At 51.6% G+C, this 22,577-nt stretch overlaps 1 protein-coding gene across 1 annotated transcript in view; it reads right to left on the reverse strand.

Annotated features, from left to right (window-relative positions):
* Positions 1–19,534, reverse strand: part of LOC104393399 (opioid-binding protein/cell adhesion molecule homolog) — a 19,746-nt gene extending 212 nt beyond the window's left edge. The window contains exons 1-7 of the mRNA XM_010002890.1: positions 19,438–19,534; positions 10,705–10,735; positions 10,042–10,274; positions 1,961–2,086; positions 1,522–1,656; positions 1,306–1,426; positions 832–1,015 (exon numbers count right to left, since the gene is read on the reverse strand). Of these exons, the coding sequence (XP_010001192.1) occupies positions 832–1,015; positions 1,306–1,426; positions 1,522–1,656; positions 1,961–2,086; positions 10,042–10,274; positions 10,705–10,735; positions 19,438–19,534 (927 nt within the window). The remainder of the gene's footprint in view (positions 1–831; positions 1,016–1,305; positions 1,427–1,521; positions 1,657–1,960; positions 2,087–10,041; positions 10,275–10,704; positions 10,736–19,437) is intronic.
* Between the last annotated feature and the right edge of the window lie 3,043 nt (positions 19,535–22,577).

A 22,577-nucleotide genomic window follows, 5' to 3' on the forward strand; every position in this document is an offset into this window, starting at 1 on the left:
AGCCCAACCCCCCTGCCGGAGCAGGGGCACCCAGAGCACATCACACAGGAACGTGGCCAGGGGGGTTGGAATGTCTCCAGAGAAGGAGACTCCACAGCCTCTCTGGGCAGCCTGTCCCAGGGCTCTGTCACTCTCACAGTAAAAAAATGTTTTCTGATATGCACCTGGAACCTCCTATGCTCCAATTTGCATCCATTGCCCTTTGTTGGTTCATGAACAGCTCAACATGAGCCAGCAACATGTGCTGGCAGACCAGAATTGTGCCCAGTTCTGCATCAAAAGAGATGTAGCCAACAGGTCAAGGGGAGGTGATTCCCTCTGCTCTGGTGAGACCCCCTCCCTGCACTGCTGCATCCAGTTCTGGAGTGCCCAATAGAAAAAGGACATGGAGCTGTTAGTGTGAGTCCAGTGGAGGCCACAAGAGTAATCCAAGAGCTGAAGCACCTCTACCCCAGAGTGAGGCTGAAAGAGTTGGGGTGTTCAGCCTGGAGAAGAGAAGGCTCCAGGGCAACCTTAGAGCAGCTTCCAGTGCCTGAAGGGGCTCCAGGAAAGCTGGGGAGGGGTTTGGGACAAGGGCAGGGAGGGAGAGGACAAGGGGGGATGGATGAAAACTGGGAGAGGGAGATTGAGGTGAGACATGAGGAGGAAATTCTGGAGTGTGAGGGTGGTGAGAGCCTGGCCCAGGCTGCCCAGGGAAGCTGTGGCTGCCCCATCCCTGGCAGTGTTGAAGGGCAGGTTGGATGGGGCTTGGAGCAGCCTGGGCTGGTGGGAGGTGTCCCTGCCCATGCAGGGGGGTTGGAACTAGATGATCATGATGGTTTTCCTTGCTACACCTTGCTGCAAAGAAAAACCAGGGCACCTACCATACAGGATGATGCTGGCATTGGTGTTGCCCAGCTTGTTTGTGGCCACGCACGTGTAGTTGCCATAGTCCTTCTCTGAGACGTTGAAGAAGGTCAGTGTTGACAGGCGGCCCTTGCTCTCGATCCGCACACCCTCCAGCCCGTTTGCTAACCTGCAGGAGAACATGGATGCTGTTGCTCTGACACGTACCTTGCACCCTTCTTGGGCCACCCCCTCACAGCCCACCAGCCAACACCACTACACACCCACATATTCACCCACTTGACTCTCAGCATCCCACCAAACGAGCCCTTTGCCCCACCACACCACCCAACCGCACATCATACTCTCCATCCCATAACCCGTCTCCCCTGCCTGACCCCTACAGCCCACATTAACAGCCACAACCACCATCCCCAGGAGGAATGACCCACCAAAATGAGTTGGCCTGCAGCCCCTCACCTTGTGTCCTCCTTGAACCACTGGAACTCAGCTACAGGGACGGCCGAGGCCTCGCACTGCAGGATGCCCTTCTGGCCCACCGAGGCGCCTGTGTTCTTGGCGTTGGAGATGTAGGGTGGGTCTGCAGAGAAGCCATGCCATGTTACACCAGGTTACACCTGCCAGTGCCCCACCAGCACGACCCCTCTGTGCTCCCCCCCTGTCCTTTGCACTCACAGTTGACGGTGACTTTGACCTTCCTCACGTCAGGGACGGACACGTCATTGACGGCGCTGCACTCGTACTCCCCAGACTGCTCCCGTGTGATGCCCGTGATCTCCAGGTACTCATCCTCACTCACAAAGCCCTGCCCTGGGAGACACCCCAAGAACATGGCACTATCACCTACAGCTGCCAGCACCCACACTGGGACCCGCCCCCCCCTGCCTGCCGACATCCCTGCTGTGCCTTTCCCTGACACCCTCCTCACCTGGCACCAGGGAATCTTGGAACATCACCTAAGGAGCACCCTTGCTCCCACACCAGGACCTCCACCCTCCACAACAGACACCAACAGACCTCCAGCCACCTCTACAGGGACAGCTAGCAGTCCCACAGGGGCTGGGCAAGCCCCCTCCTCTGACCTGGGCAGCTTGGCCCCTGGGGATGCTCTCACCTTTGCCGGAGAGGTGCCGCCACGTGACAGTGGGCTCTGGTCTCCCAAAGGCCAAGCACATGAGGGTCACACTGCTGCCTTCATTCACTGTGATGTCTGACGAGATGTTGACAATCTGGGGGGGGACTGCAAGACATAAAGGTGAGCAAAGCCACCATCAACACACCTGGCCCTACCAAGCCAGCCCCCCCACCCAACCCTGTGTTGTGGCTGAGACCCCGATAACCAGCTCTCATTACAGCCCGTGACAAGGCTCATATTTTAGCATATTTATTAAAGCTGTTTAAATTACAGAGCGTCTGCTTCATTCAATACTGGTCACAGTGATTTATCTCCCTCTATCCCCAGATACTCCATCTAATAAATAACTTTGCAATTCCCCATGTCCATAAATATCCCCAGCCCAGGCGAAAAAAACACACAATTAAACCCCACTCCCTGACACTATTTCCCAGTGCACCAGGCTCCTAGATGTTACCCCCACCAAGAAGGTCTGTGCAACTGAAGTCCTACAATAACAGTCCTAAAACACCAGAAAGGATGCCCTTTACCCCCTTCCCGAACACCCACCAGGGCAAGCACAGCCAAGGGCTCTTCTGCAGTGCTGGGATGCCAGGATAACCACCTGAAGAACCACTGTGGCCAACACCATCTTGCCCAAAAGGGGCCAGGAGAGCTGCCAGGCTTTCCTCTCACCCTGGGAACCATTTCAGCCCTGCTGGTTTGTCACAGCATTGTCCAAACTGGATGGTCATAGAACATGCTGGGTTGGAAAGGACATTACAGGTCACCAAGTGCAGCCCCCTTGCAGTGAGCAAGGACCCCTCTAACTAGATCAAGTTGCTCAGACCCTCATTAAGCCTGACATTGACAGTCTCCAGGGATGGAGCCTCCACCGACTCTCTGGGTCACTTCTTCTAGTGTTTCACCACCATCACAGCAAATAACGTTTCCTTAATATCTAATGAGGAGCTGGGCAAGGATAGAGGGAATACCCAGCAGGCCCATGGCTACATCCCTGAGAAGTTTAAGCTGGCTATAACCACCAGGCTCTGGCCCTCACCAGGCCTCCACAGAACAAACCAAAACCAACACCCCAACCCTGGTACAGAAGAGGCAGCACGGCAGGATGAGCCACAGCAAAGACATGGCACGGTCTCCACAGCCCGACAGGCCCTGCAAGGCAGTAAATTTCCCAGCAACTTGACACATTAATATAGAAGTACAGTCTGTTATAGCAGAGGAAGATTGTCTGAGTCCTTCAGGGGAAAGGAGCAATCCAAAAATGAAAAGTGTGCTCCAGCAACTGCGGGAAAATGTAGTTAACACTTGGAGCAGAGCCGGCTGGCTCCACCAGCACAGCCATGATGAGCTCTGCCAAGGGAAGGCTGATGATGCCCTTCCTAAAACAAGCAAGAAAGACTGAGATGATACTCCTCCATGGAGCAAGGGCAGTAAAGCTGTAATGGGCAGAGGCCCCCACATGCACTGTGCCTGCCCAAATTAGGCAGCTGGGATGGGACTGGGATGGGATGTGGGTTTCTGGGAGATACCAGGGTCATGCCATGGGTGGATGTGCCCTTTGCCCACTCTGGGTGAACCTTCCTGGCTCTGAGACCACTCTCAAGACAGGGGGAAGATGATCACCTTCTGGAGCTGTGGGGCAAAAAGCAACATGGTGCACTGTCTCTATCCACCCCTTTATTCCTAGTCACTCCTTTTAAAAGCCCACGGACTCCAGCCTAGATCCCAAGGAAGTGAGGAGCAGCAGGGGCTTCCTGGAGTAGTGAGTGGCCCACAGAGGGTTTCATCGATCCTGCGTAATATTAATCACAGGTAAGTTCATGCATAATGTTTGGTGAGCCAAAAAAATACATTTGTGCTGCGATCTCTTGTTTGTGTGGAAAGCCGGGGAGAGAAATTGAACGTGAAAGCGATGCCACTAAATTCAATAACAATAAGCCTGTGATTTATCTCCTCTTTCACTGCTCAGACCCAAATGGCCCAATGCACCAATTCACACTCTCCATCAGGGCCTGGTTTCTGCCTGGTGGGGACCAGGAGAAGCCATCCCTCCCCTCACCTCCCAGGCTGGAGTCTGCAAATAGCCCCGTGGGGCTGGGTGACACTGCTGTCTCCTGTGATGCTACATGCCATGCTGGTGCTATCCCTTGGAAGCACAGCCAAGCAGTTCCTGAGACTCCCTCCTAGCCCACCAGTCCCAGCACCACCTCCAGGCACCAGTACCAGCTTTGTCCCTCCTGCTGCTGAGGACACAAGTGACCAAAAAGCTCAAACCTTCTGGGTTTGACCAGACACCCAAGTATGAGGAGGGCTGGCCACCGCCTTGCCTGGGGAGGCGCAAGTCCAGCCCTGCTAAACCATGCAGAAAGAGCCAGGTCATTGCTGCGTGATCACCGACTCCACGTGATGCTGACGCTCATTGACTCATCTCCCAGCTCCTCAGTGCTGATCCCACCAGAGACACTCACCCCCACGGCCCTGGAACGCTATTTTTAGCTGCCAAATCATGACTGCCGCAGGGCTGGGAGCGGAGAGCCTGCGGCTGACACCAACAACTGATGTCCCTCCTGCACATTATTAGCTCTTAATTACAAGAGACCTCTTCCCTACATCTTTGATAAGGTGAGATGATAGATGGTGGATCTTTGGTGGCGGGGTGCAGGGGATGGCAAGGACACACACAGCACCTCCATGCCCATGTCCTCTGATGTCCCCTCTAGCCGGCAGGAGAAGCAACATCAGGAGTTTTAACCAAGTGTTGCTTCTCAGCAACAAAGATTATCACCTCTGATCAAACCTGTCCTTCTGACAGCCCAATCCAAGAGGCTCACCGGAGTTGATTTTATGGATTAAGCACGTCCAACAGCGACAGTTTGGTCAACAGAATGATTTTTATCACCTTTCCTACAAGGCAGCTGTATGTTGTGCTGCCACCTCACACGCTCTACAGGCACTTCCTTTTGGAGATCTTCAGAGATCCCACCCTCCCCTGGGCTTCAAACATTGACTCTTCACAGCCTCCCCTGCCCCAGTAAGACACACTTTGTACAGTCCTTTAATGGGAAAGGATCATCATGTGCATATTTCAAATGCAGAGATTTTTCCAGCCAGGTGAGCACATCTTTGCCCCTGCCTTTCTCTCCTGCACACCCCTAGAGAGCAGGTGAAGGGAGAAGAAAATGAAATAATAATAATTAATAAATAATAATAATAAATAATAATAATAATACCAACACTCAAAACAACTTTCCTACTAGTGCCTTCAGAACCCAAGTACCTTTGCAGAGTGCACCCCTTATCTCCACATAGATTGGGAGCCCTCCTACTGGACTTTCCCACAGCACCATGAGATGCATCCAAGTTAAACACAAAGGGGGTGGGAAAGCCAGCACAGACCAAACACAGAGTCCAGCTGCATTGGGACTGAACGCTCAAGAGATGTTGCACCATCAAAACACAGGCTTCAAGCACCTTTTACTAGACAGAGACTCCTTACTGCTTGCTGTACACCCTTTTTCCCCAAGTTTTCATGTTGAGACAAGGAAAGCAATAAAACTGAAACTCCAAATGTTATACCTACTGTGTAACCACCTGTCAGTAAATTTATGAACAATTAGGACATGAGAGTGCTTCCCAGGGAGCTATTTGCTTGCACGCTAAAACGTTCTTTCTGTTCGGAAATATAATGGGGAAACAACTTCTCCAGTTCTCCCTCCTCTTCCCCATTTTCACTTTTTGCAGTAATTAATCTGCTGCTGTGGTTTTTTTCCCATCACTTCCCAGCCCCTGCAGCATGTCCTGATGCCTCTGACAGCTCTGCTCCTGCCGGCTTCTTGACAGACTTCAAGAAGCCTCGAGGACAGGAGCTGAATGATGTTGTCTGGGTGCTCCTCATCCTGTCCCTCCTCCATATTCCCATCTGGATTTTGGGTTAGCACATCACAGCAGCTGCTTGAAGGACAGTGGCTATTTCTCCCTGGACCCTGGTCCTGTTTTCTGTCTGCCAGTCAGGCTCTCCCTCTGTCCAGACCTTTCCCCTCTCCATACCCTCACCCTTTAATTACTCATTTTTCCCTGTTGCTGCCTCCTGCTCTTTTGATGCTCACTACACACATTTCCTTCTCTCTTTCCTTTGTTCTACAAGTCTCTAGACTTTTCTTCCCATCTCGTGGTGGTTGTTTTTATTCCCACTCCAGTTGTTTCTTTCTTCAGTCATTGCTATTCCTCCCAGGTTATCTCTGAGCACACCTCAGCTTGGCTTCTCTACTATATCTCAGCCAGTTGCTGCTGCATCTCCCCCATCAAGCCATTTTCACTCTTTCATCCACCCTCTGTTTCTTCAGGGAGGGAGGAAGGTTGATGTGGGGTGTGATTGCTCCTTTCAAGCTTTTTCCCATCCCAGGACACCAGTCTACACTGCTTTGTGGTGACAGATGATGCTCCCTTCTTCTCTTCCTAACAGAGCTTGTACTATTTGATTTTTCATCTGCATTTGTATACAGTGACATTTTGTCCCTCGTGAGCCATCCAGATAAAGAAACTGCTGTGCCCAGGTTGCACCTCTTTCCTTTCCCACCCACTCAAAGACCCCCAGAGAAGGAAATGTGAAACATTACTTTAAACACCACAGACATTATGTGCTTTGGGCCTTCCCTCCTGCTGAGAAGATGTCTTTCCAGCTTAAGTGATTTTTTCCATTTCTTCTTAACAGCTTTTTGATTTCCCTTTTACTTCCCTGCACTCCATCCCCACCTTCAAGAGCCCAACCTCTGGGAGATTCTCCCTCTTCAATTCACCATTTCACTCATCCCCACCGGGATGATTAAGCTGGTGCAGGGAGGGCTGGACAAGCTGAGCTTCCCAACACAATCCACAAAAAGACCACTCCATTAGACCCAGAGCTGTGGCAAAGGGAAAGACCTACGGGCATACAGCACCCACCCAAATGTCACCAGGCCCTTTGCCTGGAATAGGCAGGTGATTCCTTTGTCACTGGAGATGTGCCCCAAGCCTCAAGAACTGCCTTCACCATTCCTGCAAACCCTCAATCCAAGGCACATGCTACATGATGCAAGAGGAACCTCTGCCAACTTTCTGTATCACGTTGCATCACATTTACTGCACACCATCTCTTTCTTGTTTCTTAGGAAGACAAAAAAGCCCAACCCAAACTAAAACACAACAATAAAACAAACCATCAGGTGAGGGACAAGTATCCCCAGTGATACTGCTGCTGTGCAAGCCCCTCATGACAAACACTACACACTGAGCACTTTATCTATAAGCTCTTTCTACATTTAGAGCCCACTTGTCAGGTCTTTCCTACAACAATGAAGAAGACTGAGCTGCTCCCCTCACCTGAGGAGCTAGTTGTTATCAGTAAGAGGGAAAAAATAGATTCAATTTGCTTGCAAGACACTGGCTGAAGAGCTACACCTGCATTGGTGCTGTTTTGAGAGGCAACAGGTGTGCTGAGGGGCACAGAATCAGATCTGGAAGAGCATCCTTGAGCAGATTCGGAGAACCAACCACACAATCACAACCTCCCTGCTGCAAATGAAGGCCTCGATCCTTCCAAACCCCTCCCCAGCTCCCAGGGCAAGGAAAGCAGCACGACACCCAGACAGGAAAATGGATTGCATCCACCAGAAACTAACAGTAACAATGCCGACAGCAGGGAGAGGTTTTAATGAAAAATCTATGGTGAGTAGGATTAAGGCAGCACGGAGGAGGGTTTGCTAAATAAATCAGAAACAGAGGACACCTGAGGAATACCAAAGACCAGTATTGTGTAGGGATGCCCAGTATTGATGCTCACCACTGGGATCTCCACCAGACATGGTGCTGCATGGTGTGCAGATCCTACAGCTACACCCTTCTCTCTACGGCTGCTGCTACAACAAGGATGCTGAGTTTGCTCTTCCCCAAAAGCCACAGTCTGTGCCCCAACATTGACCCCAGTCTCCACCTTTCATACTGAAATATGCCCCCCCTTCCTGGAATGGCCCACACCAAGGAGGCACAGCTAAGCCCTGGCAAACTACTGCACTGAAACTGTTCTGTGGTGCAAGGTGGTAACATCTCCTGGCTCATCCTTGCAAGCTCATGTCTCCTGGGAGTATGGGCAGTCATACCCAGGGACAGGAGGGCTCACCCAACATCCAGCCCCATGGTATCCTCTGCTCAAGCTGCTTGTGGCAAGAGCAGGATGACATGGCTCATCTTCTCTTTGGCAAGACTAAATGGCAGTTCTCTCACATTCATAACTGTGTCCCTGTGTCCCCAGAAGCTCCAGCCCCATCATCATGAGGTGCCACCCCCAGAAAAAAAAGAGGAAAAAGGAGACAAAAAACCCCCTTTGGCTTCCTGCCACTTACACTCCTATAAACCCTTGTTAACAGCTGTTGCAATGAACCAATCCAAGAGACATATTAATAATGACACTAAGAGACACATTTACTGTTGACTGCAACTCCCCAGCAGATTTATCACCGAGTTGCAAGGAAGGAAGGCTGGGCCCTGCAGTTGCACAATTAAAACCCAATTGAATACGGAGACAAAAGAATCAATACTCTATCCAGCCAACTTTGGGTTGTGCACCATACAAACATAAATTCATTGACCTGAACACTGCTGCTACCTGGTCATAACTGCATCACTGTGCATCCCCAGGTCCTCTCCTGCTTCCTTTCAGCTGTGGAGAAGGAAGGCTGGGACTTCCACACACCAGGGGAAAACTTTTCCCAGCAGTTAGGATCACCTCACCACCGGACAGTTGCTCTGGATGCAAACTGTCCCTCCCCATTGTCCACCCTAGCTCTGCCCCAAACAAGGGGTGAGGAAAGCAGCTGAGTTGGCCTCATTTCATTAGGTGCAAAGCACTCGGATACTTCACACCGGTGTTGACTCGGTGGATTAACATGATCACAGAGTAGACAGGATCAACAGATTAAACTTTGTGGACGAAAGGCTGGCACACAACTTTAAAAGGGGGAAAGGGAGAGGCTGCGAGGAAAGACCAGTCCTCCTCTCCCCTCTTCCTCATCCCCCCTCACCCAGCAAGGAGCCCCCAACATGCTCCCACCAACACCAGTGAGGGAAACCACTTGGATGAGTGGCTGTGATCAAACCCTGCCTTCTCCAAATGAGCAGGATGCATAAAACACACATATATCTGTGTCGGGGGCTTCTTGGAGACGTGTTTTTCAGATTTGCTCATTGCAAAATCAATACCCATCAGCTGTTTAAAATTAAAGGAAAGATTAGGTCCTGGTTTTATACACGCTTTATTGTATTCCAAGAGCTTTCTACTCAGTCAGATAAATCTTCTTTAAGAGGATTAGGAAACTTTCATTATCTTTATCTAACCTGAACTAACACTAACTCTGAAAAATTAATCTAGAGGTTGGACAAAAGCTGGAAGCCAGTACAGAGCCACAAGGATATGGAGGTGGTTTCCATTAGATGCTACAGGTACCTCTGAGCTTCTTGTACCCAGATTCTTCATCATAGCAGCCTCAGGAGTGCTGCTTTGCACCCTGATGGCATCTGCTATGCCAACACACTCACTAACCTATGAAACCCCATGCCAAAAGACCTTTGTGGCCCTGCAGCAACTTCGAGATGCTCACGTTCTCCCCTCTGCTCCTCCACTGTGCCCAGCAGAACTTTGCTCTCAGCTCTCCCAAAGTACCTGCAAGATCGTGCCCAAGCCCCTTCCTAACAACTCCCTGTGGCATTGAGACAAGTGACATGGGTCCCCAGACAGGCAAGGGGGAGGAGGAGGAAGACACCAGCTCCAAATCCAATTCACAGATGTTCCCTGCCCCGTGCAACAACTGTACAACACAGCAAGGCTGAGATGACACAGGTCCATCCTCTTCTTTGTGTGGCAAGAGCTTGTCCCTGTGCCATTCACGCCCTGAAGCAATGGATGTTGGTCAGATCCCTACATCTCCATCACCAAGAGGGCCTCCAAAGTCCAGATTCTCCCACATAGGGAGAATCTGACCAATAGGTCAGATTGGCAATAGCACACGAGGCATGTTAAGGCCTACCTTGCACGATGAGATGGACACGTGATGTCTTGGGGTGATTGTCTGTCTGCACAGAGCAGGTGTAGGGGCCCTCATCGTAAATGTCCACATTGTGTATCTTGATGCTGTACTGGGTCTTGGTGTTGGAGAGGATGACCACACGGTTGTCTATAGACCACTTGTCATTGCCAGCATACAGGATGGTGCTGCGGTTCAACCAGGCTACCCGTGTGACCCTGTCATCCACGGTACACCTGCAGAAGAAGGGACAGAGAGTCACAAAGGTGGGACAGGAGGCTCAGCAAGCACCCCAGCTCCCAAAAGGGGACATGAACAGGATGAGAGTTGAGGTTCTTGCTCCCCATCATGCACAGCCAGACCACCAACAGGGAGATGACCCCTACCATGGCTGCACTGCCCTGCTGCCATGTCCTGTGTCCTTCTGTCACCTGAAGTGGCAGGTTCACCAGAAAAAAAAAGCCCTTCGTCCTTCTTTTATATAGAACTACCAACAAAAATTCCATTATGTCTGACCTCTGCAAGCTGTGCAAATTTTCTGTGCCCCACCACCCCCCAACCCTCGCCCTCGCCACGGACGGAGCATTTCAGATGAAGCTGTAAAATTTGCTGACAGTTCAGCTTGTCAGCACGGCCCTTGAGCCATCCCTGGGGTGATATACACACCCGCTGCCGGGGGAAAGCGTCTGCCGCACGTCTGGGGAGAGGGGAAGAGGAAGAGAAACAGCCAGAGACAGTGAAGCCAGCGCATGGGGAAGAGAAGGGAACATTTGGATAAGCAGCTGTAAATCCTACAAGTGCCTTGAAAACACAACACGGTCGTTTCCAATATTTATTTCCTGCCTGGCTCCCACTGTCCCCACTCCAAGATGCGTGGGGGCTCGGCAGCTCCGGTCTGTGGCAAAGAACAGAGGGGAGGGAGAAGGGAATTAAAACCTTCCCAGAGAACACAGCTTTTTCATTCCGATTGATAGATTTTTCTTGGCCTATTTACTTCTGGCTTTCTCTGCCACTGCTGTGGCACCCTCAGCAAAACCACTAAGCTAAATTAAGAGCCTGGCATTTCTCGGGAGCTTCACCTTTCCCACCCGAGGACCGTGGCAGAGAAGCTTCCTCTGGGTGGGAAAGCAAACCAGGAGCGCCAAGCTACCTGCGAGCTTGTGCCTGCAGTGCTGCTGCAGCAAAATCTTTGGGAAAAGGCAAGAAACTCCTGCAAGTCCCTCTCCACAAGCCTGTAAATTCAGAGCCAGGCTGGGAAGCTGTCCCTGTCCTTGTCCCCGCAGCAGCACAGCTCCTGCAGAGGCTTTGGGGGTGTTATATGCCTCTGATGTGGGGCTTGTGGAGTGTCAACTCGATCAAGGTTATTAATTGGGTGGAGGGAAGGGGCGATGCTTGGCACACTTGAGGGTCCCGCCGGGTGCTCAGTTCAGAGGAATGAGCTATATATTCTCCTGCAAACAAGTAATTTCCCTCTTGCAGGAGCTGTACGTCTCCACCAGCCACATCGTGTACAGATGCTGGCAAAGATGGATGGCCAGTGGTGCCCACCGTGGTGCTGCCAGCACGCCAGGAGCCCAGGAATCCAATGCATGGAACCAGAAACCAGGCATCCTCATGCCAGTGGATGGCATTGTTCTTGTTGGGAAGCTGAGCCCTTCCTTTGCTCACATTAACTGGGGGAGAGCTAAGCGCTGCCGAGTTAAGTTCAGCCCTGGGGGATTCCAGTCTAGTGGACTATTACTGCTGTCTCACTTCATTATAATGAATAATAAAGAGATACTTACACGCAGCTTCTGTAAATTATTCATTGCGAGCACTGAAGAATCAGGGCAGCAATATGTAAAACAGACAACTTACATGTCTGCACTCATATAAATATCCAGACTACAACCCTGCGAGGGACTCTTGGGTCCCCTCATTAGGGGTGAAGCACAAGGAGTAGGGTTTGAAGTGACAGGGATCAGAAGCTTGTGCCGTCACTGGGCATGTTCAACTGTGCCTGCCCAGCTTTGGCTGATGCATCCTGGGTGGGCTTCCTGGGGAGATCTGGGGCTAATCCCTCAAGACCGCTTGGAGAAAACTCACAGGAGCAACTTGGAGAGTGCTCCTTCTAACAGACTCATTCCAAGAGGCAAAGGCTCCGTCTCCTCATTCCTTGACCTCACTCTTCAGTTGCTCATTCATGACCAAGTCCCTTCAGCTCTGCCTACGTAGCAACATGCTCCTGTCTGCCAGAGCCCAGGCATACATATGACTTGAATTAGGCCATCAGGGAAAAATGATATTAATTTACTCTTATTGGATCTATTTGCCACATATATGAGCAGCAGACCACTTACTCTCTCCCTTTGGATAGGCCAGCTTCCTTTGCAAGACACAGGGCAGCAGCTTGGTGTGCTTCCAGAGAGCTTTGAAGGGCCCCCTTTTCAGGACCAATATTATATATGGAAGGTACCAAATTAATTTAACTCACTGCCACAGAAGGCAAGATCAGAAAGTGCCAGGTTTTCTCATCCCAACAATTTTGGGCCCTTGTAACTAAAGCAAGAGCAACGTTGGCTGGTTCTGACATTGCCAAGCGCCTCAGTGAGCTGGGGGTCTGCACCACCACGGGTGCTTCAGTGGCAAATACCAGCTGACATCCCTAATCCAGGAGCTCCCTGCCAGCACCTTTACCAGCTTGGAAACTGATCTCCATTAGCTGCTAAGCCGCCAGTGCTCCCTTGTCTGCTGAGCCTTCTTTGCTACCTATTTCCAATTGACCAGGATTATGATAATGGCTCCAGTAAGCAAACAGGTACAGAGACTTCTGTAAAGTGTTTAGATAAAGCAGACAAGCTCTGACAAAGCTGGATAATAAAGTGGGCCAGGAGGTTTTCCCTTGAAGGAATCTAATTAAGAACAAAGACAAACTCCCATTAACAGTCTCCTGAAGGCGCCATATCCATCTCCAGAAGAAACCCTGCCTTACGAGGCTGGAAGGGACAAAAGACAATAAAGCACCTGTCAGACAGGAGGGAAATAAACCCGTCCTGGCTCCACGGTTCACCTGGAGAACACCCATCACCAAGGGAGAGGGACTGATACTGCCAGCTCAAAGCCAAGCCCCTGGCTCCTGCCTCCCCCCGACTCCTCTACACAGCCCATCCCATCTGCTTCTCCATCTCCGCATCCCACTCTGCCTTCCAGCAGAGACTTTTCACTGTCTTTGCCCACCTCCTGCTGTCACTGGTTTCCACCAGAGCAGCTTGCTGGGGATCCTCAGATGCTGCGCTTTGCCTTAGCTCCTACCCCACCAATGCTCACCACGACACGTGGCCTCTCAAATTCACCATCTCCTAAGCCCCAAATTGATCCCCTGGCAGCACGGGGGGGACAAGAGCTGCTGTGAGGAGCCTGGTGCTCTCCCAGCGACGAGGGCGATGAACCTGAACGCAGCAGCACCAGAAGATGCATGAGGGAGGGAGCTGGGGGGCACCGGCGCTGCGCCGCTTCCCCTCTAATTGCCCCTATTCCTCATCCTTAAATGCTAATTCTGAAGTTTGCCGAGGAATTATTTCCCTTAGTGTCAACAATACAGATAACTCCTCCGATCTGCTCTTTGTGTTTGGGGGCACAAAGTGACCGTCTCCCTCCTCCCGGACCCATTAGGAGAGACCCCCGCGTGGCTCCCATGGCAGTTTCCTGCCCGGCCTCATCAATGACACTGACAGTGCTTCTCCTACATGCAGGATGTGCCGTAACACCTGCCATCCTCTTTCCCCCCCCCTTTCCCTGTCCTCATCACAGACCTTTCCCACACGGCTGACACAGCTGAGCGTGAGGGGCTGGGGCTGCCCTTGACATCTGTGGCAAGGGAAACACCACACCCAGGGGTGGCAAAAGCTTTTCTGGCATCGGTTTGGAGAGATAAATGACACATGAAAAGCTGGAGGTGTAAAGTCTTGCAAACTCCTCTCTGTCGGTGCAAAGGATCCCGAGGGATCGGATGCTTGGGACCCCAAAATGTTCATGCACATCCCAAGCAGTTCAGGAGACTGGCTCACACCTGCAGAGCTGAGACCACCAATCCCTGGCCAAGCCAAGATGCTCAGGGGAGATGCTCATCTTTGGATCAACCCAACCCCCTCCTGCTTCTTTATGCAGACCAGCAATCACAGAGTCTTAGAATCACAGAACCTTACGGGTTGGAAGGGATCTCGAAAGGTCACCTAGCCCAACCCCCAATGCCCCACTTTGACATACTTCCACAGCTCTTCAACCCCCAAACTGCTTCTCTCTCCTGGAGGCAACACATCACGTCCAAATGACAAACGGCGACGCCAGAACCAGTCGCGCACTCGCTGGCTGACCCAGTTTTCCTCAGCTAAAATAGCTCACCCGGATCGGGAGCCACAGGGTGGGGCAGAGTGAACACCCCGGCACCCTTGCCTTTGCTAATTACATTTGCTGGGGACTCCTAATGGGATTTCTCCTTTGCTTCCAGTACTTGCCTCGGCTATGGGCTCCACACGCCTTTCATTCCGGGCAGCTGGAGCAAAGGCAGAGGAGATTTATTTGTAATCATCGGAAATAAACACACTTCCTCAGAAGTAAACACAAAAGAACAGAACCTGGCTGGGCTCCCACTTCGTTAAGGATGCAAATGAGAAGCGGGGCCATCAAAATGCAACGGCTGCTCTAATCCTCTCCCAACAATGTAAAGCGCCACATTAGCCGCGGGGACAATGGCATCTGTGGTGTGTGACAGGGCTAAGGCTGTCACTCCAGGAGGGCAGGACAGCTCCTCTTGGGCTTCCAGCACTTCTTCCCTGAGATTTATTATATATGCAGAGGGCAGGAGGCACTTCAGCTTCATTCCGGATCCCTGTCTGCTCTCTGAGCCACTCGTGGTGTCCCTTCTCCCACCTTTCCCTGGTGCTGGCATGAGGGGTACAAGATGAATTCATGGCCTGGCCCACCTCTTCTGTGCTGCTCAGGTTCCCCACGTACTGTTTAAACAAGCTCTGGACCATGGGCAAACCCTTCCCTGTTTCTTTCCCAAAGCCCTCTGAGGGCTACAGGACCCTTCTGTCCTCCTCAGAGCTTCAGGGCTTTTTGGTGGGGGTTTCTCCCCTGTGGTGGGGATCTGCCCACCCAGAACCAAGCACTAAAATAGAAGCTGCTCCCTGTGAAAAATCAAAGCCCAAATTGATGCATTAGGTTGCTAAATATAAAATATCCATCTGCAAAGATAATAAGCCTGTAAGGGCAGGGGCTGTCGAGTTGCTCCATTTCAGATAGTTTAATGGTGTTTTGGTCCATGACTGCAGCTCCCAGACATTAGAATAATAACAAGATGATGAGGAGGGCGGGAGCTGTGTGCCTGAGGCATCAGAAGTCAAGACTTAGCACTTGCTGTGCAGACCACAAGGGGGGCAAGCTGCACCAAACACCCTTGGCTGCTCTGCACACAGCACCCCAAAGGCTGCTGCAACACCCCAGGGGCTGCGAAGATTCAGCTGGATGCCAGGTCACCACCGAGCTCGAGCTGATAACAGCTTGGGGAAGAGGTCTATGCCTTTGGCTTGGAAGGGGTTTGCCCTTTTCCCAAGCACCACAGACCCAGGTACCACCATGAGCATCACGGGATGATGATGAGGCAGGCAGAGGTGTGCTGCAGAAGGCTCACAGACAGGCCTGGGTTTGCACAGGGAAGGGACAAGCAACAAGACAAGCAGCTGTGCTGTGCCCCCACTGCCGCTAAGTGAGCACATCTGCTCCCCAAAGCCACTCACTGGATTTTGTGAATTTATGCTCCACATCAAGAAAATCCAGACATCACAGTTGGCTCTGTTACAGGGTGCTGGGCTTTCCTTTTCAATCCTAAAGCCTTTCACTCCTCTTTGCCTTCACTTCCAGCTCATGGGGACGCACATCTCCCTGACATCACCAGTGTTGACCCCATCGGGGCTGGGCTCTGCTCCCGGCCCCTGCTTGCTTGTCCCACCATGAGTCTCCTGCTTCTGATGGGACATATCCTGAGCCGCCCATGCAGGTCAGCACTGCCTTCAGCAAGCTCTGGATCAGGGCTCTACCCTAGCCCTTTCCAGCAGGGAGCTGTCACATAAATGCCTGGCAGCTCCCACTGGCTCTCCCTGCCCCACACAACTCATGGCAGCTGTAATGCACTCTGAAATGCATCAGAAAATAACAGCAATACTCTCTGCCCTCCAAACCATATCGGGTTTCCAAACAGCCTCTGGCTACAGCCTCACGGCTCCCAGTTCCCCACCCAGCTGTGATCTGGCCATGTCCACATGTTGGGATGCTCAGCAGGGAAGGTTGGGAGGGGAATGCCTAAGCCTTGGTGGCCAACAGCTGTTAGAACACAAACCTTCATAAGGAAATATGAAGCAGTAGCAAAAGAAATAAAGCAGGAGGTTTTTGAATAGAGCAAATCAATGGGGATGTTTATAGAGCAGGTGACACTTAAACACTACCCTCAGAGTCAGGTGATGCTGGTAGCCACACCTGATCTCCCAAATAGAGATGAAAATGAAGGCACTGAGTTGGGGCAACCAGTCCAGGAAAACCATGGACATTGGATGAAGTGCAGCACGACATCTTTCCTCACCCAAAATGGTACCTAAGTGACATCACTGTCACACACTGACACAGCCAAGCCCTGACTTCCATCTTAATCGTGGTCACTGGGCTATCCTGCAGTTTGAAGAAGGCTGGAACCTCTTCCCATCTGCTTTCCCAAGAGACAACAAACATCTGTCAGCATTTACCACCAAGGCATCGTTACCCATCCCAGGAAACAGCAGCAGAGAACCACCTTCTCCCCAGGAAAGCTGAATTCCCCTCTGCTCTATATCCTAGCAGGGAAGAGGAGACCCAAAGCAGCACACCTGTTGAGTGGTGGCAAGGGCCAGATCCAAGGGTGCTGATGAAGGGACACGACCCAGCACCCCCCCCCCCGCTGGCAGCTTGGTGGCCTCACCCAGCACCTCAATCAGCACCCTGCACAAATTCAATCAGCACGAATCTAACACAATGCAGCACCTGTGCCTGCCTGATTTCTAGTGTTCTTCAATCAAAAAAGGAGGAGAAGAAACGTGGGGCTTGTTGCTGGTGGTGTGAGCAGAACCAAACAGAACCCTTCTATGGTGGGGGGTTTTGGGATGGTTTTTTTTTTCCTTGCTACTGCTTTTTTTTTTTTTTTAATCTACCTTCCTAGGAAGGGAGGGACAGAAAAAAAACCTGTTTCACTATCCTAGTTAGCCACATAGTTAAGTGTCAATAATTAGGGCTCTGGCTGCTATGATTCTCCCATCCCCATGGGAAAGGTGACTGTCTCCATCTCAGCCAGGCATGGGAGCCACTTTCAATGTAGGACAGGGTGGCCACAGCTCCTGCAGCATCCCAGACCCATGAAAGAAGAAAGGACATTGGCACCCTCATTAAAACATGGGCCAGGGCATGTCAGGACAGAAGGAGCTCCTGTCCAGTCAGAGTAAACCCATCCTACATCTGTCCCTGGCTTGCAGAGAGGGAAAATTTGCCCCAGCACAGCAGAGGGTGGTCATGCAGTGAAAGGGATGGCAGAAGGGTGACAACTCTGAAACAGGTCCCTGTGGGACACAATGGAACATAAGTCACTGTGGTTGGGAACCCAGCCAAGCCTCCATCACACACAGCCCTTACACTCTCCATGGGTCTGTCTGGCTGCAGTAGGAGCTGGAGGAGAAGCAAACCTCTTCTCCCAACACCCCGTTAATTGCCACCAAAAATATATTTGTCATGAGACACCCGCTCCTATCTCTGCAGCTCTTAAGGGTAATGGAGAGGTTTCAGTCTTTGGAGGATAAGTCTCAGGCTCTTGGCTGCTTGCCCGGGAGGATTATTTTACATCAGGTTGAGTTCTGTAGTAATTATCTTCAAAACAGCTGGACTGCTGGATAAACTCGCTGTATCTTAATGCACAATACAAGAGCAAATACGGAGAATTAAACTGCAATTTCAGACGGGTCTGACAGATAGGCAGAAAAAACACTCTCTGGTCTGTTGGAGGCTGAGGCTCGAGGCTTCTATACCTACTATACCTAGAATGCTGTGTTCAGCTCTGGTGTCCTCAGCACAAGAAGGATGTGGACCTCTTGGAACGTGTCCAGAGAAGGGCCACAAAAATGACCCGAGGGCTGGAGCAGCTCTCTTATGAGGACAGGCTGAGGGAGTTGGGGTTGTTCAGCCTAAAAAGAGAAGGCTCTGGGGGGACCTCATAGTGGCCTTCCAGTACCTGAAGGGGCCCTACAGGAAAGCTGGGCAGGGTCTTTTTACAGGGGCTTGCAGTGAGAGAATGAGGGGTAATGGTTTTAAGCTGAAAGAACAGAGATTGAGGTTAGAGATCAGGTGTAAATTCTTCAGTGTTAAGGGTGGTGAGACACTGGAACAGGCTGCCCAGAGATGTTGTGGGGACTCCATCCCTGGCAGTGTTGAAGGGCAGGTTGGATGGGGCTCTGAGCAACCTGGTCTGGTGGGAGGTGTCCCTGCCCATGCAGGAGGTTGAATCTAGATGATCTTTAAGGTCCCTTCCAACTAAAATATTCTGTGATTCTTCTGAAGCCTCAGGGGTGGGGAGGCAGTTCCTCATTTGAAATCAATCCCAACTTCCCTGGAGACCAAGCGGAGGGAGAAAAGGGATTTTAGATGAAGATGTTTCACCCCCAAGCTCTCAGTGGAGGAAAGAAAGCACCATTTTCCTGACCCAGCTGAGAAATGACCCTGCATTTTCCCTCCAGCTGAGAAATGAAGGGGTATTTGATCCCAGCTGGAAAGTTCAGTGTTTCACACAGCCCCAAGCCTTTGATAAAAGCTCCGATTTCCCAAGTGCTTGGCCCCATGCTGTGCCCCTTGCTGTGGTCCTGCAGGGCAGCCCGGCAGTGATGGGTGAGAGGAGCATCTTCCTCTTCCATCCACATCCATGGAATCTGGACATCACTTTCAGCACCTCATGTACCCCATCCTGGCAGGATAAAGGAGCTGACAGATGGACAAACTGACTCCCAAACAACTGGCCCTCAGCCCAATCACCAGGGAGAATTAGAAGGGTAAAAATCAGCTTCCTTCAGGATGCAGCAGCCACAAGATTTAGCATGTGAAACCCCCAAAGGCAGCACTAATAACCCCTAAAAAGAGAGGAATTCTGCCATTGGATGGTGAAGCCATAATTCATGGCAAACGCCGTGACGTGCTCCTGCCAAACGCAAGATTTGCAAGTGACCCAGCTAAGCCATCAGCCCAAGAATATAATTGCCAATTTGCAGAAATTTCACTAGCAATTAGGCAAAATAAAATGACCCACCAGAGGAAACCCTCTGCTCACTGCTCCCATGCCTCTGCTGACCAACCCACTTCCCACAAATTGTGTTGCTGCCAGGATGATGGCTGACTGCTTCAGGGAATGGGCACCAAGGAGCCAGACCATGGTCATGGTCATGACCATGGTCATGGTCTTCACCAGCAGATGAAGAAGTCACCACCATCACCAGCAGATGAAGAAGTCACCACCATCACCAGACCTCTCCCACCCATTGCTGTCACCTTTCCAAGCATCACCAAGGCCAGGGCACCTGATCCCACCCACCCTATGGGGCGGCCGAACGACTTCACGCAATTAGGGGGGTTTATTTGTTTGAGTTGTACGTGAATGTACCAAATTACATTATCAGATCATCGTCCTGCTTCTGATTTATTCCTTCTTTGTTCTTCAAGTCTTCGTACATCTAAGCAATTAACCTCTCAAAGAGCTGGAGAACACATAATTATCCTCATTTGTCTAAACGTCACCAAGATGGCTGCCTTTCAATTAACCTTCTGGGGATGGAGGGAAGTTGGAGTGATACAGTGATCATTTCCAACTTCAGTATAGGCTTTTTTTTTTTTTTTCCCCCCTCAAAGTAATTTAATTGAAATATTCAGATGATAAAATATAGCCAGATAACTGTTACTGCAGGTAACGGGATCAAGAGGGAGCTTGCAATCGAAAAAGAAGTCAAATGAGGTACAGTAATATTATATCAATACGTGGCACTTCCATCTAAAAATATAAAGCACTTTGTGCTTATTAATGAAGGGAGCCTTGTGCATTCCCCTGCACAGCCCTGGGAAAACACTTCCCTCACCTCTATATGGCACTGCTATCAATTGGGAAACTGAGGCAGGGGATGGTCTGCAGTGACCAGGGGAGCAGGAGCTCACAGAGCAGATCCCTTCATGGCCAGGAGCTTCTTGAGAGCATCTCCTCCCTGCTCGGGCCCTGGGAGAAGGTTGCTCCATAATGAAGTTAGCACAGGAGACGCGGTCACGGCTGAACTGCTTTTGCTTTTGTGTATTTTAATAATAGCCCTGGTTTTGCTGAGATAGTGTCTGCCACGCCGAGCGAGGGAGGGATGTGTTCCCACCCTGAGCTTGGCTAATAAATATGCATCACTGGGAAGTGCCATGTCAAACTTTGCACCTGCGTCAAGCAAGACACCAGTGTCGTCTGGCGCGGGCAAATCATATTTATCCACACCCCCGCACACAAAGAGATACAGAAAATAAACAAGCCAAACTCCCCAGTTCATCGCATCTCCTCCCTGACAAGCATGACTTCTCAATTCCTCGTGGTGCCACAGCTTCACTCCCAGCATGAAATCAAGCCCACCAAAAAGCAATTTCAGCTCCAGCCCCTTGCTGAGCCCAGCTTGCTGCCTCCCGCCCCAGCAAGGAGGAGGTGGCCACAACTGGGCAAGCACTGGCTCTCCCAGCCAATCTGGCAGGTTGGGACAGGTTGAACTCCTTCATGGAGTAAAACTATGGCACTGAGAGATGGGAACAGCCCAGACTCATCCCCTCTGTCCCTTCCCTCCCAGCCTTGTGCAAAAACACGCAGCATTTTGGCACTGAGCCGTGCGAACAAGCAGGGCGGAAAGGATGCGGGAAAGCAAGTCCCCTCTTAGGGACTCCATAAACCCACGTCTTTCCCGGCGCATTCATCTGGAGAGATGGAGCCAGGATAACACAATAGCCACGGAGTTTATTCTCGGCACAGGCTGACGGCGACACAATTAAAATGCAAGTCGGAGTCAGGGAACCTATCGATAAATCTTTGCTTTTGGCTCTCGGGCTTGACAGGAAGCCTATACCTGGTGCGGGGCGCTCAGACCGAGGGGGAGGCACGGATAAAGGCTGTGTTTTATAGACGGCCATTTTAATGTTTCGTTTGAGTAATGGGCCTTGCAAATTAGCACCCTGGCGGCCTGAAATACATATTTTTCCAAGGACATGCAGGCTCCCAATCCGACAGGTGATGCGGGCAACCAGTCCCCGAGGGGAGCCGCGATCGCAGCGCCTGGCGGCTGCGCTCGTATTTTATCCCAGCCAGGATGACGGAGGGGAGAGCAGAGAGCTCAGGGCGGGATCCAGAGGCTGGGGAGAGGAAATGGAGTGGAAAATGACCCTGTGTGAGACCAGCGAGGGGCTGATGAGCAGCGGTGGTGGTGGTGGCAGGGAGCGGCCAGGCAGCCCCCGGAGGGCACTGAAGATGCATGGGCACAGCTCAGCCTCTGCCCCTGGAGTGAGCCCACAGCTCTGGGGCACGTCTGCAGCACAATCAAAACTATGGATGCCTCTCTCCAGAGCTGGTCTGAACATCTGGCTCGGGCCTGGATATTCAGAAAGCCGGGAGGTGCTTTGGAGATGCTGGGGAGAAGGGGAATGACTCCTGCAGCTAGCAGGCTGGGTGCTGTCTGGTGGGGGTCTGGTTCCCTTGGCATCACCGTGGCAGGAACGATTGAACATCCCTGCGTTAAGTGGGAGAGGATGGTCGGGACAAGGCTGGAGAAATACGTGCAGCTGAACACGAGGGGGAGCTCGGGCCAGAGAACGCAGAGGAGCAGCGAGCAGAAAGTGGAGCCTGTCCCTCCTTTTCCGCCTCCAGCTGTCTCCCTCTTCTCCTTCCTGGCCCCCTTCCTTCCCCTATCCCCGTGCCCCTGTGCACATAATCCACCACGGATCACTTCCCCACACCAGCACAGGCTCTGCTGCATGTCCCACAGAGGGAGAAGATGCTCAAGCACCAGGATGCGTCTGAGCTGCAGATGTAACTCTGCACAGCACCTTCCCCTCTCACACATGGCCGTGCAAGGATTCAGTCACAGAGCTGACCACGTGCCTTCAAATCACTGTGAACATCGTAACCATGAGCTGGATACCTCTAATTCTCCTCCTTGCTGTCCCCACAGCAAGTGGCACGAGGTGACAACTCCCTGTCCTTGCTGGCAGAGCCATCAGCATGTGGGGATGATCACAGCCTCTGCAGCCCGAAGCACAGCATGATCAGGGCACAAAAGCCTGCCAAGACCCAGCAACCTGCTGCCACCTCCCCAGCCCAACCTGAAGGATGTTATCTGGATCTCACTGCAAAGACAGTAAGGGTTGTGTGGCCTCCTGGAGCAGGAGTTTGCATCCTTGCTCTGGCTCTCAGGGACATCAGCTCTGGTCCCAAGTGT

Source organism: Chaetura pelagica, unplaced genomic scaffold, assembly GCF_000747805.2.
Source record: "Chaetura pelagica isolate M959 unplaced genomic scaffold, ChaPel_1.0 scaffold38, whole genome shotgun sequence".
Taxonomy (NCBI): Eukaryota; Metazoa; Chordata; class Aves; order Apodiformes; family Apodidae; genus Chaetura; species Chaetura pelagica.